At 35.2% G+C, this 16,288-nt stretch overlaps 2 protein-coding genes across 3 annotated transcripts in view; one reads left to right on the forward strand and one right to left on the reverse strand.

The window, feature by feature from the left end:
• CEP112 (centrosomal protein 112) overlaps positions 1-16,288 on the reverse strand; it is a 479,659-nt gene that overhangs the window by 300,009 nt on the left and 163,362 nt on the right. The gene's annotated exons all lie outside the window — the stretch shown is intronic.
• Positions 7,210-7,554, forward strand: LOC122754518 (60S acidic ribosomal protein P1-like). Of its 2 annotated transcripts, XM_044003051.1 has the most exons (2): positions 7,210-7,277; positions 7,353-7,554. In XM_044003051.1, the coding sequence occupies exons 1-2, from the start codon at positions 7,210-7,212 to the stop codon at positions 7,552-7,554; spliced, it is 270 nt and encodes an 89-aa protein (XP_043858986.1). The 2 variants fall into 2 exon arrangements, with proteins under 2 accessions (XP_043858986.1, XP_043858985.1); XM_044003050.1 differs by having other exon boundaries at positions 7,210-7,554.

Genomic DNA, 16,288 nt, shown 5'->3' on the forward strand with positions numbered 1-16,288 from the left:
AGGTTATGAGTTCTCTACAAACATTAACAGCACTACGATCCTTCAGCATCTAGATATTTTATCTGGATTACATGATTTGAAAAAGAAAAAGCAATAAACTCAATGTACTAAATTCTCAAGTGATTACTATTTAAAATATTAAAATGTTAATATTTGTTCTATGCTATATTTGACCTTATTAACTATGTACTACAATACATGATAAACAATGCAATGATTTCAGTATCTCCCTTTTCAGGAAAAAAATTTAAGGAGCATATTGTGTCTTGTCTTTATATCCCAATAAAATAAAATCCATCAAGTCCTATTTAGAACTTAAATTTTGGCTCTAAGTATTGATTCTAAGGGTAACAAAGATCCTAATTACTGCCAATTCAGTTCTTAGAAACCAAGAGTTAGCAAATCAAAAAAGCTCATGAATTTCACTGATATTAGCAATGGACAAATAAAGAAGAGAATTGGCTGAGGAATTTCTAAAGAAAGAACTTTTTAATCCATTTGAGATTTTAAATTTGAGGCACAGGCCTAAAATGAAAATCAGTAGATAGTGAAGTGTTAATTTTTTTTCAATATGCAAATACACCTGTGTTATTACTGATTTGGATGTTCCTTACAACAATGCAGATTTCTTTTTTTTTATTTTATTTTCCAGTTATATATTACATATAAGGATAGTTTTCAACATTTGTTTACACTGGATTTTTAGTTCCAAATTTTTCTTTTCTCCACCCCCCTCCCTTCCCTTCCTCTTCCCCAAAATGGAAAGCAGTCTGATATAGGTTGTATACGTACATCATATCAAATATATTTCTACCTTAGTCATCTTGTGAAAGACCAATCAGAGCACAAAGAAAAAACCTCAAACAAAAAAAATCCAGTCCAAAAGTAGAAACAGTATGATTCATTCTGCATTCATAATTCACAGTTCTTTTTTCTGGATGTTGAGAATATTTTCTATCACAAGTTCTTTGAAACTGTTTTGGATTGTTGCACTGCTGTGAAGAGTCAAGTCTATCCCCATTGTTCATCACACAACAATGTTGCTGTTACTGTGTACAATGTTCTCCTGGTTCTGCTCCTCTCAGTCAGAACAATGTAGATTTCTAACCTGTTGAGTCTACCCATGCTGCATAACTCTTGTCCATAAGTTTACCACAAGAGGTCTCCTCTAAGTCTGCCACAGGGGATCCCACTGTTATAGGAGTTGAGAATCCACAGTCACCATTAAATTACAAATAAAGCTCAGAATAGAATTTTAGTAGATTTTGGATAGTTCAGATCAGGGTTTCTTAACCTGAGATCTGTGAAATTGTTGCTTTTTAAAAATATATATATTTTGATAACTATATTTTAGTAAAATGTATTTCTTTGTAATCCTATGCATTTATTTTGTGCATTAAAAATAGTATTCTGGGGGCAGCTAGGTGGCGCAGTGGATAAAGCACTGGCCCTGGATTCAGGACACTTACTAGCTGTGTGACCTTGGGCAAGTCACTTAACCCCCATTCCCCCGCCCAAAATAAAAAAAATTGTATTTTGAAACAAGGTTTATGGGCTTCACCACACTGCCAAAAGTGTCCTATATACAAAAAAGATGAAGAAGCATTGGTGTAAACACTACTGAAAAATCATTTGAACACTTATACAATGTTCATTGACTATAAATGCAATGAAATTCTATGAATTCACCTGATATCACTATTAAATTTTTATAAATTCATAGTTTTGCCAGTAGTTATGCGTATTTGCAAATATGTATTACATAAGTTGAGCTTCGTTGTCCTAAAACTCCTCAAATTCCCAGCACTTGTTATACAGTAATATTGGGAAATATTTGTTTATAAAGTTAAACCACCTCACCTTATGCTCAAGCTACAACCAGAAATACACTGTGCACTTGTTTCAGTTCTTTTGGTGTACTGAAATATTTACTAATTGGGATAGCCAAACAAAAATTCCCTAAATGTACCATATGGCCACAACTCACTTCTCTATTGATGACTTCTGGTTTTTACAGCTCTGTGCCTAGATTCTTATAACAATCTCCAAGCTTTCTCACTTTAAACATGCTTTATGTATTGTTCTAGCAAATGTCCTTTTTTATATTAGTTATTCCCTGCCTTAAAAATATTCAGTAGCTCCCAGAAGATTGGACAAAGTTCAGATTTCTCAACCTGACAATCAAAGCTCTTGATAAACTGTCCCCAACAAAAAATTCATAATTTTTCTTTCTTCTCAACATCTCACAAAACAATTTTTTTAAATGCTTATTTTCCAAATCTAGGTCTTTGTTCGAGTTGCTTCCTCCACCCAAAAAATTAAGACTTCTCCTTTTCTGAATTCCTATGGCATTTGTTTTCCACATTATATGGTAACACCATATAATAAAAATTCCATTGTTGCTTATTTATTTTGTAGGTTAACATTCAGATATGACCTGAATATCTCCTCACATATACTATAAGTTCCTAGAGTATAGGATACTCCATATTTCTTTTTCATCTCCTTACCCCTCAATAAGTGATTTCTACAAAATAGGAATTCAATAAATATTTATTGAATTAATAAGTAAATCAATTCATGATGAAACAGAAGAATCTCTTTCATTCTATAATTTTAAATCCAGATCTTCATATGTAAGATTTTTTAGATCTGCCTTTTAATTTAGCAAAGTATGAAAAAAAGGCAATAATTATAAATAGTTTCAAACATAACATGAGGAAATATCCACTTTAAACACTAACTAATTCTTAAGATAAGGCTGTCCTCTTTATTCAAAATAAATAATTCAAGCATTCATTTAAAAATATATACAAATATAATTAGAAGATTCTAATAGTTATAATGTAAGGAAAGGAAAAAGTAAAATGTAAATGATATAAGGAAATAAAGTATACAAATTAATTTAAATGTTAATTATACTGACGGAAAAAATCAGTCCCCACTCCATTCTTATTCCCTAATTCAATAATATTCAGAAAATAATTCTGAAAAGGTTAAAGTTTATAAAAAAGAATATGATATTCTCTGTTGCCATAGATACCAAAGACTCTAGGTCATGAAGTCAGTAGATCATTCTATATTCCATTTAACTTCAAGTAAAAAGAACATTTCCCTTAATATCATGTTACCTTGTCTTCAACAAAACATAATAACAAAGTTAGAGTACCAATTAATAAAGAGATTAAATACCTCTGTATACCAGTATATTTAGATTTAAATTTTAAAAAGAGTAAGAGAAGAGGGGGATATTAGGCATTATTTTTATTTGGTTATGATAAATATTTTTTAGCGTGGATGGTCAAAATAAGTTCATTTTCATTGCTAAAGCTATCACTAAAAAGTAATTTTAATGTTGTAGACCCCAACATATTTGGTATAATTCAATCTAAGAATAAGATGATTTATATCTGTTATCAATTAGCAACTCCCTTTTTCTTTGTTTATATATAAAATAAAGTCTTAATATATACCCAAAATTAGTAAGGCTCATCAAGACAACAATGATGATACTAGTTGTGGAAACCAGTGAGCATTATTATCAATATTTAAAGTCACAATTATTTCAATCATTAGTTATATTATTGTATTTATTACAGCAATCTTATAAAATGGATTGGAAATTAATATTATACTGAGGGACTTACAGAGAAAAGGTATATTGAGAGTCGTGTCTATAGCTGAGAACTCCTTTATCACCTCAAAACAGTAAGAAATGCATCAAGTAAAGAAAAACAACTTTTTGAATGGAACAAGGCAGGAAAATTAAACAGGGGGGAAAAAGGACAAACCACAACAGATAAAGAAAAAAAGAATAATCAAAAAGAGAGCCAGTTCAAGAACAAAAATACTATGGGATAAAAGATAAAGGGAGAAATTCTGAAAGAATGGAATGATACTACAAGAGCAAAAGCCACCTGCGCCAGAAACACAATAATTAAAAAGCACAAGTTCAGGAACCTGAACTTGTTTAGATAATAAATCTTTAAAAACTAAGAATACATAAAAATAGAATTTAAAGCTTTTTTTAAAAAATAAAAAAATGAAAAGGCAGAGAAAAATCTTAATAAATCAGTATAATCTCAGGAAAAGGCTAGAAAGCACAAAAATACAAAAAATATTTACAAGAATATATGAAATGGCAAGACAAACAGATGAGAAATATAAAATTTAAACAAACTGTATTCCAAAAACAACCTGAAAAAGGCTGAGGAGAAATAACTTTCCAAAGGGGGGGGCGGATTAAAATGGATTTGTAACTGAATTCTAAAAAGCTTTTAAATAAAAATTAGTTTCAGTATTACATAATTTACAAAAACAGAGAAAACAAAATTCTTACCAAACTTTTTGTATGAGACAAGCATGATGGAAATATGTAAACCAGGGAGAGATAAAGCAGAAAAAGCAAATTATAGACCAATATAGTTAATGAATGCTAATGTTAGCTATTAAATAAAAATTAGCAAAGAGCTAACAGCAAAGTATTTGAAAGACAGTTCACCATGATAAAAATATAACTATAAGAGAAATACAGGGCTGGTTTAACATTAAGCAAAGAATTATCATAATAAACTACATTACTAATAAGCAAAATTATATAATTATATTAATTGTTGCAGAAAAGGCTTTAGACAAGTTACAGCATATATTCATAATTTTTAAAAGACTAAAAAGAATAGAAACATTAAAATACTTTCTGGTAAGATTAATGATTAAGTCATTGTTATCACTAATATTTGATATAGTTCTAGAAATCCCAGAAATAATAATAAAACAAAGATAAAAAATTGAATGAATATGCAGAGAAAAGTTACCAATATTTGCATATGAGAATTTATAGAATTCTAGAAATTTATCAAAAATTAACTGCAATAATGTCAGTAAAGTAGCAAGGTATAAAGATTACTAAATATTATCAATGATTATCTTTTTATAGTATAGGGTGAGCAATTCACTCCTACTTTCAGATTAGGTAAATAAATCTCAGAAGCCACAGAATATGGAGGTTGACAAACCCAAGGACAAGAAATATTTGGATGAGGACATCCTGACTAACAACAACAACCAAAACAAAATGCTGGAATACTAAAAAGTGATCTGACAGTAATGAAGTTTACAACAATATATTATACCATAAATATATTTGCATAAGGTACAAATGGATCCATGACCTAAGTATAAGATAGTATCATTTAAAATGTAGAAGAATTGAAAAAAAGAGAAAATATTCAAAAAAAAAAGAAGTTGGGGTAGAGGTGGTGGGAAAAAACAATGGCTTAACTAAGCATGAGATAGAAGAAATCATAGAATAGAATTAATTTTAAAAAGCTTTTACCGAAGTGAAACTAATTGAGTTAGAAATAGAACTAAAGCATTCAAGAAGGAAAAAAAAAACTTTTTGTGCCAAATATCTCTGATAAAAACCTGTTATCTAAGATATGCTGGGAACTGATAGAAAAATAAAAGAACAAGAGCCAATCCCCAAAAGATAAATATTCAAAGAATATTTATAAGAAGTTTTCAAAGGAAGAAATATAAGCTGCCTAATAGCAATTTTAAAAAAATCATATGCTACTACATACCTACCAGACTGGCAATGTTAACAAAAGATGAAATGGTAGGGGGAAGATAGGTGGCACAGTGGATAAAGCACCAGCCCTGGATTCAGAAGTACCTGAGTTCAAATCCAGCCTCAGACACTTGGTACTTACTAGCTGTGTGACCTTAGGCAAGTCACTTAACCCCCATTGCCCCACAAAAAAAAAAAAAAGAAAAAAGATGAAATGGTAATGGTTGGTGGAACTGTCAGAGGGCAGATGTACTAATGCACTGTTGGTGGAGCTATCAATTGGCCCAAACTATCTTGAAATTAATGTGTAAACACATGCAAAAAGTCACTAAATGAGAATGTCCTTTGGCTGAAGAATACTACAATAAGGAATATGGCCACCAAAGAGATCAGAAACACAGGAACAAAAATTCGTATAACAAAAATATCTGTAGCAGTATATATTGATATAGCAAAGAATTAGAGAAAAAGTGAATAACAATTCAATTATAGAATGGCTGAATGAATTGTGATAGATAAAAGAAATGGCATATTATTTGGATGCAAGAAATGACCAATATAGTTCTAAAACATGGAATAGATTCAGCAAACAAAAGGAAATATAGACCAACATTATCAATATTTAATAAAAATAATAAATTCAAAAACATTAAATAAAATTCTGGTTAAAAAAACTACAACAATTTATTTTTTTTAAATACAAAACACCAGTCAGGGGCGGAGCCAATATGGCAGAGAGAAGCCGGCAAGCTACCTGAACTGTGCTGGGGTTCCCCCAAAAACCCCATTAAATCAAACCTCTAAACAGATTCTGAAACTACAGAACATACAAAAAAGATAGAGACACACAATCTTCCAACTTGAGATAATTTAGAAGACTTCAAGAAAGGTCAGTCTCACTTGGGCAAAAGGGGAGTGCAGCACAGCTCAGTGCAGTGCAGCATGGATGGGGTGTGGGCAAGTAAGCAGGAAGCTCTTGGCCACAGCAGAGCAACTGAGGCCCCTTGATCCTAGCTCAGCAAGCTGGTGGCTCAGCAGGCCAGTTGTGAGATCTGCCAGCACCAGCTGAAAGGGCAGGCTGCCACCTAGAGGGGCACCCACAGGACAAATGCAACTGGGCCAAGCCATCCCAGCACCTGAAACAAGCACAGGGAGCAAGCCCAGGGCAGTAAGAAGTCCACAAGCCATAGAGGCCTCAGAGCAGAAAGCCAGTAATATAGCTCCTATTCCCTAGCACAAGAAGTTTGAAACAGTGGCCCTTGTCAGTGATCCTTGTGCTCCAGGAGCAGACCTCAACTTTAAAAAAATAAGCTACAATATGAGTAAGAAACAGAGAAGGGCTCTTACCATTGAGAGTTTCTGTGTCAATAGGGAAGAGCTAAACACAAATTCAGATGAGGACAATATTCTCAAATTGCCTATGTGTGAAGCCTCAAGTGGGAAGATGAATTGGTCTCAAGACCAAAAAGCCTTCTTGGAAGAGCTCAAAAAGGATTTTAAAAACCAATTGAGCTTTCTCTTCAGTTGTCTGTAAGGTGCTTGGTTCTTCTTTGGAAGCTAAGGCCACGTTGGGGTGAACCCTCACTTCAGCCGGTGGCTAGCACCACTACAAACAAATCTCTCCTCATCTATCTCCCTAAATGGCCGTCTCCGAGCTCACTTGCATCTACTCTGCTCTCATCCTCCATGATGATGAGGTTACAGTCACGGAGGATAAAATTAATGCCCTCATTAAAGCAGCAGGTGTAAATGTTGAACCGTTCTGGCCTGGATTATTTGCAAAGGCCCTGAACAATGTAAACATTGCTAGTCTCATCTGCAATGTAGGAGTTGGTGGACCTGCCCCAGCAGCTGGTGGTGCTGCCCCTGCTGGAGGTGCTGCTCCTGCTAGCACAGCTGCCCCAGCTGAGGAAAAGAAAGAGGAAGCAAAAAAAGAAGAGTCCGAGGAGTCTGATGATGACATGGGCTTTGGTCTGTTTGACTAAATATATTTTTTGAAACATTAAATAAAAAGCTTAACTAAAAAAAAAAAAACCAATTGAGACGGGGGAAGCTAGGTGGTGCAGTGGATGGAGCAGTGGCTCTGGAATCAGGTGTACCTGAGTTCAAATCCGGCCTTAGACACTTAACACTTAACTAGCTGTGTGACCCTGGGCAACTCACTTAACCCCAATTGCCTCACTAAAAAAAAAAATAAAAAAATAAAAAAAAACAATTGAGAGAAATGAAAGAAACACAAGAAAATTATAAAAAAAAGAATCAATAGCTTGGAAAAGGAAGCACCAAGAATAACTGAAGAAAGCAATTCCTTAAAAAATTCATTTGACCAAATGGAAAAGGAGGTGCAAAAGCTTACTGAAGAAAACAATGCCTTAAAAATTAGAATTGGACAGATGGAAGTGAAATGACTCCGTGAGACACCAAGAATAAGCCAAACAGAATCAAAAAAATGAAAAACTAGAAGAAAATGTGAAATACCTCAATTTAAAGACAATTCACCTGGAAAATAGAACCAGGAGAGACAATTTGAGAATTATTGACTTCTGAAAGCCATGATCAGAAAGAGTCTAGATACCATATTCCAGGAAATTATCAGGGAGAACTACCCTGATATTATAGAATCAGAGGATACAATCATCATTGAAAGAATACACCAATCACCTCCTGAAATAGACCCCCAAATGAAAACTCCAAGGAATATTGTAGCCAAATTCCAGAATTATCAGGTGAAGGAGAAAATATTCCAAGCAGCCAGAAAGAAGCGATTTAAATATCATGGAGCCACAGTCAGGATTGCACAAGACCTGGCAGCTTCAACATTAAAGGACTGCAAGGCTTGGAATATGATATTCTGGAAGGCAAAGGAGCTTAGATTGCAACCAAGAATCAACTACCCAGCAAAACTGATCACTCTCTTTCAGGGAAAAAGATGGACATTCAATGAAATAGGGGACTTTCAAGGTTTCCTGGTGAAAAGATCAGAACTGAATAGAAAATCTGATCTTAACATACAAGACTCAAGAGAAGTTTAAAAGGTAAACAGGAGCAGAGGGGGCGGGGTGGGGGTGGTGGATTATTCAATAAGGTTAAACTGTTTACATCCCTACATGGGAAGATAATACTTATAAATCTTTAGAACTGTATCTCTATTTGGGCAGACAGAAGGAGTATATATAAAGGCTATTAAATATAAATTGTCTTTGATGTGATGATATAAAGAATATTAAATGGTGGGAAAAAAGGAGTATATTGGGAGAAGAGGAAAGGGGAGGTGGAATGGGGTTAATTACATCATATGAAGAGGTACAAAAACCCTATTACAATAGAGGGAAAGACGGGAGGGGTGAGCATTGTTTCAACCTTACTCTTATCAGATTTGGTTCAAAGAGGGAATAACATATGCTCATTTGGATAAAGAAATTTAGCTCATTCTTTAGGGAAGTAAAAGGGTGTAAAAAATTATTATTAACTAGCTAATCTAGTCTGAAAAAATTATATAATTGGACTTATGAAAAATTATAACTATATGAAAAATTATAAGTTTAGAAAAATTATAATTTGGCCATAAGTTCTGCCGTGGTCACCATTCAAATGTAGAAATATTTTAAATGACTGGGTCTAATTTGGGGGCTAATCTGACTGGAGGAATAATCTGGGGACTTTTGACTAACTGGCTGACTGCTATTAACTTAGCATGGACCATTTATAAAGTTCCACCACACTGCTCCACTCCCAAATTGAGAAGCACTGGATTTAGAAGCCTCTTAACCAAATAATCAAAGCAGAGTTTATTTATGAGATACTATTTAAAATTAAGAATACAGTGAAATAAAATGCACAACCTGACTGTGTTGCAGTGCATCTCTTTACCACCTGCTACACCTGGAACTTCTAATCTTGTCCGCCCAGTCTCTCTATCTTGTTCTTCAGCCTTTCCTCCTTACTCCTAGTCCTTTAGCCTTCTCCTGCATCCTTGTCCATATCATCTCTCGTCTGTCTCCCCTCTAATCTTGTCAGCCAGCCTCCAGTCCTCTTCTCCACCCACCCTGAGTCTAACCCCTAGGTCTATATATATCTTTGCTAACTCCACTCAAATCTTGGGGCTTTTTGCACCCACACACCAAGCCAATCTTCCAGTCAGGGCTGCGGCTGGAGGGATGCTCAAGCATCCCATGCCTCAGCACAGGCTATGCCAGAGCCCGGCCTGGATGAGTCCGGGATCTCTCAGATAGCTCTGCTCGGTTCGGAGGGAGCTGGGGGTTATTTCCCCGAGCTGTCTGACCTGGCATCTTGAACAGTCCATGGGGCTTTTTGGCTCAGCAAAAGCAGAGGGGGAGGGGCACCAGCACCTCCCATACAGAAGAGACCCTGAGGGCCTAAGAATTTCTAATCTCACCCCAAAAGTAGGGTCCCCAAATCAAAATAAATTTCCACAAGGGTAAGGGAAAAGGAGGGCACTGGTAGGAGGGAAGGGAGAAGGGGGGAGAAAAGGGTAAAGAAAAGGGAAGGGGGCTGATAAAAGGGAGGGCAGATTGGGGTAGGCAGTATGGAGCTGTGAACTGATCCAACCATTCTGGAGAGCAATTTGGAACTATGCCCAAAGGGCTATAAAGCTGTGCATATCCTTTGACCCAGCAATACCACCATTGGGTCTTTTTCCCAAAGAGATCATAGAAGAGGGAAAAGGACACACATGTACAAAAATATTACAGCAGCTCTCTTTGCGGTGGCAAAGAATTGGAAATTGAGGGGATGCCCATAAACTGGGGAATTGCTGAACAAGTTGAGGTGTATGAATGTAATGGAATACCATTGTGCTGTAAGAAACAATGAGCAGGCAGATTTCAGAGAAACCTGGAAGGACTTACATGAACTGATGCTGAGTGAGATGAACAGAACCAGGAAAACATTGTACATAGTATCAAAAACATTGCGTGTTGGGCAGCTAGGTGGCACAGTGGATAGAGCACCGGCCCTGGATTCAGGACTACCTGAGTTCAAATCCGGCCTCAGACACTTAACACTTACTAGCTGTGTGACCCTGGGCAAGTCACTTAACCCCAATTGCCTCATTAAAAAAAAAAAAAACAAAAACAAAAACAAAACATTGTGTGTTGATCAACTGTGATAGACATGACTCCTTTCAGCAATACAATGGTCTAAGATAGTTCCAAAGGACTCATGATGGAAAAGGCTCTCCAAATCCAGAAAAAAAGAACTGTGGCATCTAGATGCAAATTGAACCATACTATTTATATAATTTTTTGTTTTGTTTTTCTTTTTTGAGGTTTTTCCCTTTTGCTCTAATTATTCTTTCACAGCATGACTAATGCATAAATATGTTTAATGTGATTGTACATATATAACCTCTATCAGATTGCTTGCTATCTTGGGGAAGGGGGAGGGAGGGGAGGGAGAAAAGTTTGAAACTATAAATCTTATAAAAAAGAAATGTTGAGGGGCAGCTAGGTGGCGCAGTGGATAGAGCACCGGCCCTGGAGTCAGGAGTACCTGAGTTCAAATCCGGCCTCAGACACTTAACACACACTTACTAGCTGTGTGACCCTGGGCAAGTCACTTAACCCCAATTGCCTCACTAAAAAAAAAAAAGAAATGTTGAAAACTATCTGTACATGTTACTAGAAAATAATAAAATACTTTTATCATTAAAAAAAGAAAAAAGAAACAAATGTTGAAAACTATCTTTACATGTAATTGGAAAATAATAAAGTATTTTTATGATTAAAAAACCCACCATTAATTATGTCAAAAGCAACTTTATACTAGGGATGCAAAGATGGTTCAACATTAGAGAAAAACAAAATAATTAAACATATTAAAGACAAAACATTCAAAATAACAGGATTATCTCGAGATAATGCAGAAAGACCTACACAAAAACTAACCACGTATTAGGGCATAAAAACCTCAGTTAAATGCAGAAAGGCAGAAAGAGTAAATATATCATTTTCAGATCATGATGCAACAAAAATTATGTGTAATAAAGGGCCATGGAAAGATAGAACAAAAATTAATTGGAAACCAAATAATCTCATTCTAAAGATGAGTGAGTCAAACAACAAATCATATAAACAATCAACAATTTAATCAAAGATAATGACAACAATGAGACAACATACCAAAACTTATGGAATGTAGTCAAACCAGTTTTAGGGGAAATTCTATATCTGTAACTCCCTACATAAATAAAATAGAGAAAGAAGAGATCAAAGAATTGGGCATACAACTAAAAAAAGAACAAAATAAAATCCCCCAATTAAATATAAAATTAGAAATTCTGAAAATTAAAGAAGAGATTAATAAAATTGAAAGTAATAATAGAATTAATAAATAAAATAATAGAATTAATAAATAAAAAAATAAAACTAAGAGATGATTCTATGAAAAAAACAGGATGGGTAGTGAATAGTGATAAAGATTCAAATATGAGAAATACTAATAAACATTAAAGAATTCACAGAAGAAAAAAATTCAGAAGGGAAAACGAATTGGCAATTTTGGACGATGTAAAATTTAATATACACTTATTAAATAATCAAATGTAACAGATGTAACAGAAGTTCAAGATTTCATTACATATACAATTTTTCAGAATGAAAGAAGGGGCAGAGCCAATATGGCAGAGGAAAAGCAGTAGACACTCAGACTTCCTGACACAATTACTCCAAAAAAAACCCCCAAACACAGCCAGAAATAAACTCCTGGAGCAGCAGAACCTACAAAAAGACAGCTGAGATTATTTTCCAGCCAAAGACACCTTGGAAGTTTAGCAGAAGGGGGAGTTAGGCTGGGAGTGGAGTTCAGCCCCCAAATCATACCAACACAGACACAGCCCCAGGCAGGCTGCTCCAGAGAAACTTATCCCGGAGCTACCTAATCAGCTGCAGTGCTGGCATCTTCTGGAACTAAGCTCATGGTCTGGTGAGAGGGCTGAATGGCTGGCCAGGGGGAGTCTACTAGGGTGTATGCAGGAGCTAAGGGGGGATTTGGATATCCTACCCCAGCAGGGAGCCAGGAAGAAACCCTGAGTGGTGGTGGCCCAGGTGGAGAAGGGGTGCAGGCTTGTTGGAGCTAGTGACCCCACCACATAAAGATTTGCTGCCTAGTTTATTGGCAAGTTGGCCTGGGATTATCTACAGACCAGAGAAAGGGCCAGGTGAGTGAAGAAACTGCCCCTCACTAAATCATAACAACTGGGACCCCCTGAAGCTTGGGACAGCATATCCTGGAAGCAGGACCCCACACTAAGAAGGAATTAAAAGACATATATAATCAAATGTTTATTTTTAAAATAATAAGAAAAACACAAAATACAAAAGTGGATCAAACAATACATCATCATATCTGGGATCTCTGCTGTTATCAATATAGAAACAAACATTATATTCAAAGAAGGAAGGAAACAAGAATTTAAGCACCTACTGAATGCCAGGCAGTGTGCTAAGTGATTGACAAATCTTTTCTCATTTAATCCTCACAACAAATCTTGGAAATAGGTGCAATTATAATCTCCACATTTTAAATGTGAATGGATTGAACAATCCAATAAAATAAAAGATGGCAGAAGATTGCAAAAGAAAACAAAACCCTCAAGCTTTTTTGTGCTTAAAAGAAACACATGTAAAATTAAAGATTCATAAAAGAGGCTAAAATGGAATTTACAGTGGATCAAGTAAAGTCAATAAAAAAGCAAAAATAGCAACTGTGCTATCAGAAAAACTAAAAATTAAAAATGTTAATACAAATAAAAATAAATTTCATTATAGTTTAAAGAAATCATTATAATGATCCAATATAAATATTAAATGCTCCAAATGCTATAGCATTTAAATTCAAAAAGGCAAAATTAACTGCATCATAAAAAACCATAAATAGTAACACAATAATTGTAGGAGACTTTAATGGTCATCTTAAAGTTAGACAAACCAAAAAGATTTTAAAAAGAGAACATAGAACTGAAAAAAATTGTTAGAGAAATTATAGCTGAAAGGTTTATAGAACACGGAAGAGTATCAGTAAAGAAAATAACTATTTCTCAGGACCATATGATACTTTGACAAATAAACCAAAATAAATAATACCCAAATTAATATCACTAGAGATATTACACAAGATATAAGATGAGTTATCTTTAACAATATGAAAAAAATACCTATCTAAAACCTAACTAAAACCAAAAGCAAGCATGATATGTAGCAAAGGTATGATAGAAGCTTTCCCAACAAATGTAGGAGTAAATAAAGGTTGTTGCCTTTCCTAATAATTATTTGATATAGTCCTAGAAATGTTAGTAATAGCAATAAGACAAGAAAGAACAAAAGCCTAAATACAGGCAAAGAAGAAACAAAACTATTCCTATTTGTTGATGATATGATGGTTTACTTTAAAAATCTTAGGTAGGGTAACAAGGTGGAGCAGTGGATAAAGCACCAGCCCTGGAGTCAGGAGTACCTGAGTTCAAATCCTGCCTCAGACACTTAACACTTACTAGCTGTGTGACCCTGGGCAAGTCACTTAACCCCAATTGCCTCACTTAAAAAAAAAAATCTTAGGTAATCAGCAAAGAAACTAATTGAGACCATAGCTTTAACAGAGTTGAAGTCTATAAAACAGACCTTTTAAATAAAAAGCATTTCTTTAGTTAAACTAGGTATATACCAGAAGGAGGTCAATGGCAAGAAGATGCCCAGGGTCTGAGGCCGGATGTGAACTCAGGTCCTCTTGAATCCAGGGCTGGTGCTTTATCCACTGCACCACCTAGCTGCCCCCTGCTAGATTATTTTTAATAGTATTATCTTTTTTTTTCAATTACATGTAAAGACAATTTTTAACATTCATTTAAAAAATATTTTTGAGATTCAAATTTTTCTCCCTTCCTCCTTCCTTCCCCTTTTCCCTCCCTAAGATAAGGGGGAGGCTGGTGCGCTGGCTCACTCTCTTTCCTGAGGACTCTGGTGTAGAAGGGAGCTACAAATGCACTCTCCCTGTAATACATAGATGAATCTAGGCCTTTCCTTCTCTCTTTACCAAATTCTTATTCTCCTTAATAAATGCTTAAAAGTCTAACTCTTGCTAAATCTTATAATTTTTTGGCAACCACTCATTAGATATTTTAGACAGTGTAGCTAGAATTTTAGCCCTCACAGAAGGCAATGTAATATGGGTTATATATGTGTAATCATGTAAAACACCATGTTGTTAAAGAACCAGTCCAAAAGGGAAAAAAACACACATACACATACACACACAAAAGTAAAAATAGTATGCTTCGATTTGTATTTAGATTCCATCAATTCTTTCTCTTTTTATGGATCACATTTTTCATCATAAGTCCTTTGGATCATTGCCCTGCTGAAAATAACCACATGCCTCCCAGCAGAACATCTTACACTATTGCTGTTATTTTGTATACAGTACATTTCACTCTGCTTCAGTTCATGTAGGTCTTTCCAGGTTTTTCTGATAGTACCCTGTTCATCATAACTTGAATAAAGTACCTTAAATTTGACAAAGAATTTTCTTCATATTAGCCCAGCAAAGTAGGTACCATACGTTTTGCCATTATATTCCATCATCATAACTATTTCCCTCCATCCTATTCCCTTCCCATGATATTTACTCTATCTTCTATCTTCTTTTAACCTATTCCTCCTCAAAAGTGTTTTATTTCTGACTGTCCCCTCCCCTACTCTGGACTCCCTTTTTTTTCACCCTTCTTTCCTTATCCTCTTCACCTCATACTTTCCTGTAGGGTTAAATAGATTACTCCTCCCAACTGGGCATGAATGTTATTCCCTCCATGAGCCCACTCTGATGAGTGTAAGGTCTCTGAGCTAATTCTGTGTTCCAAATTTTCTTCCTCCCTCCCTCCTCAACCCTCTCTATGAAATCAAGCAATTCAATATGTCATACTTGTGCAGTTATGCAAAACATCTTTACCTTCCTCAAAAGTGTTTTGCTTTTAACTGCTCTCTCCTATAATCTGCCCTTCCCTCCTTCCCTTGTCCTCCCCCCCTCCCACCTTATCTCCCTCCCCTCCTTCAGGACAAATACATATTACTATACCTACTTGAGTATGTATGTTAGTCCTTCTTTGATCCACTTCTCATGATATTAAGGTTCACTCACTCCCCAATTCCTTCCCCCATTCCCCTCCCCTCTATAAGCTTTTTTCTTGTTTCCTTCATGTGAACAACCTGTCCCCAGACCATCTCTCCCCTTCCCCCTCCCCCAGTCTATTTCTCCTATACTTCAACCCTATTTTAAAGATGTCTTCATGGGTTAGTTAGGTGGCACAGTGGACAATATAACCCGGAAGGACTTATGAAAATGACAACCCATCTACAGAGAAAGAAGTGATAGTATCTAAAAATAGATGGAAACACTTAAAAAATTTTTTTTTCTCTGACAATTCCTCAATCTGAAGTTTTGGGAGTTTTTTTACTGTTTTCTCTCACAACCTAGCTAATGTGGGAATGTTTTCCATGACTACTCATATATAACTTATTTTGAAATGCTTGAGTTCTAGTGGGTGTGGGGTGGAAATGGAGGAGGAAGAGATGTTGGAACACAATTTTTTTAAAAATTGATGATAAAATTTGTTTTTACATATATTTTGGAAAATAAAATTCTATTCAATAAAAAAATAGGTCCTTTGGAACTGTCTTGGAGCATTGTATTGCTAAGAAGAATAAAGTC

Source organism: Dromiciops gliroides, chromosome 4 (assembly GCF_019393635.1).
Source record: "Dromiciops gliroides isolate mDroGli1 chromosome 4, mDroGli1.pri, whole genome shotgun sequence".
NCBI classification, from domain to species: domain Eukaryota; kingdom Metazoa; phylum Chordata; class Mammalia; order Microbiotheria; family Microbiotheriidae; genus Dromiciops; species Dromiciops gliroides.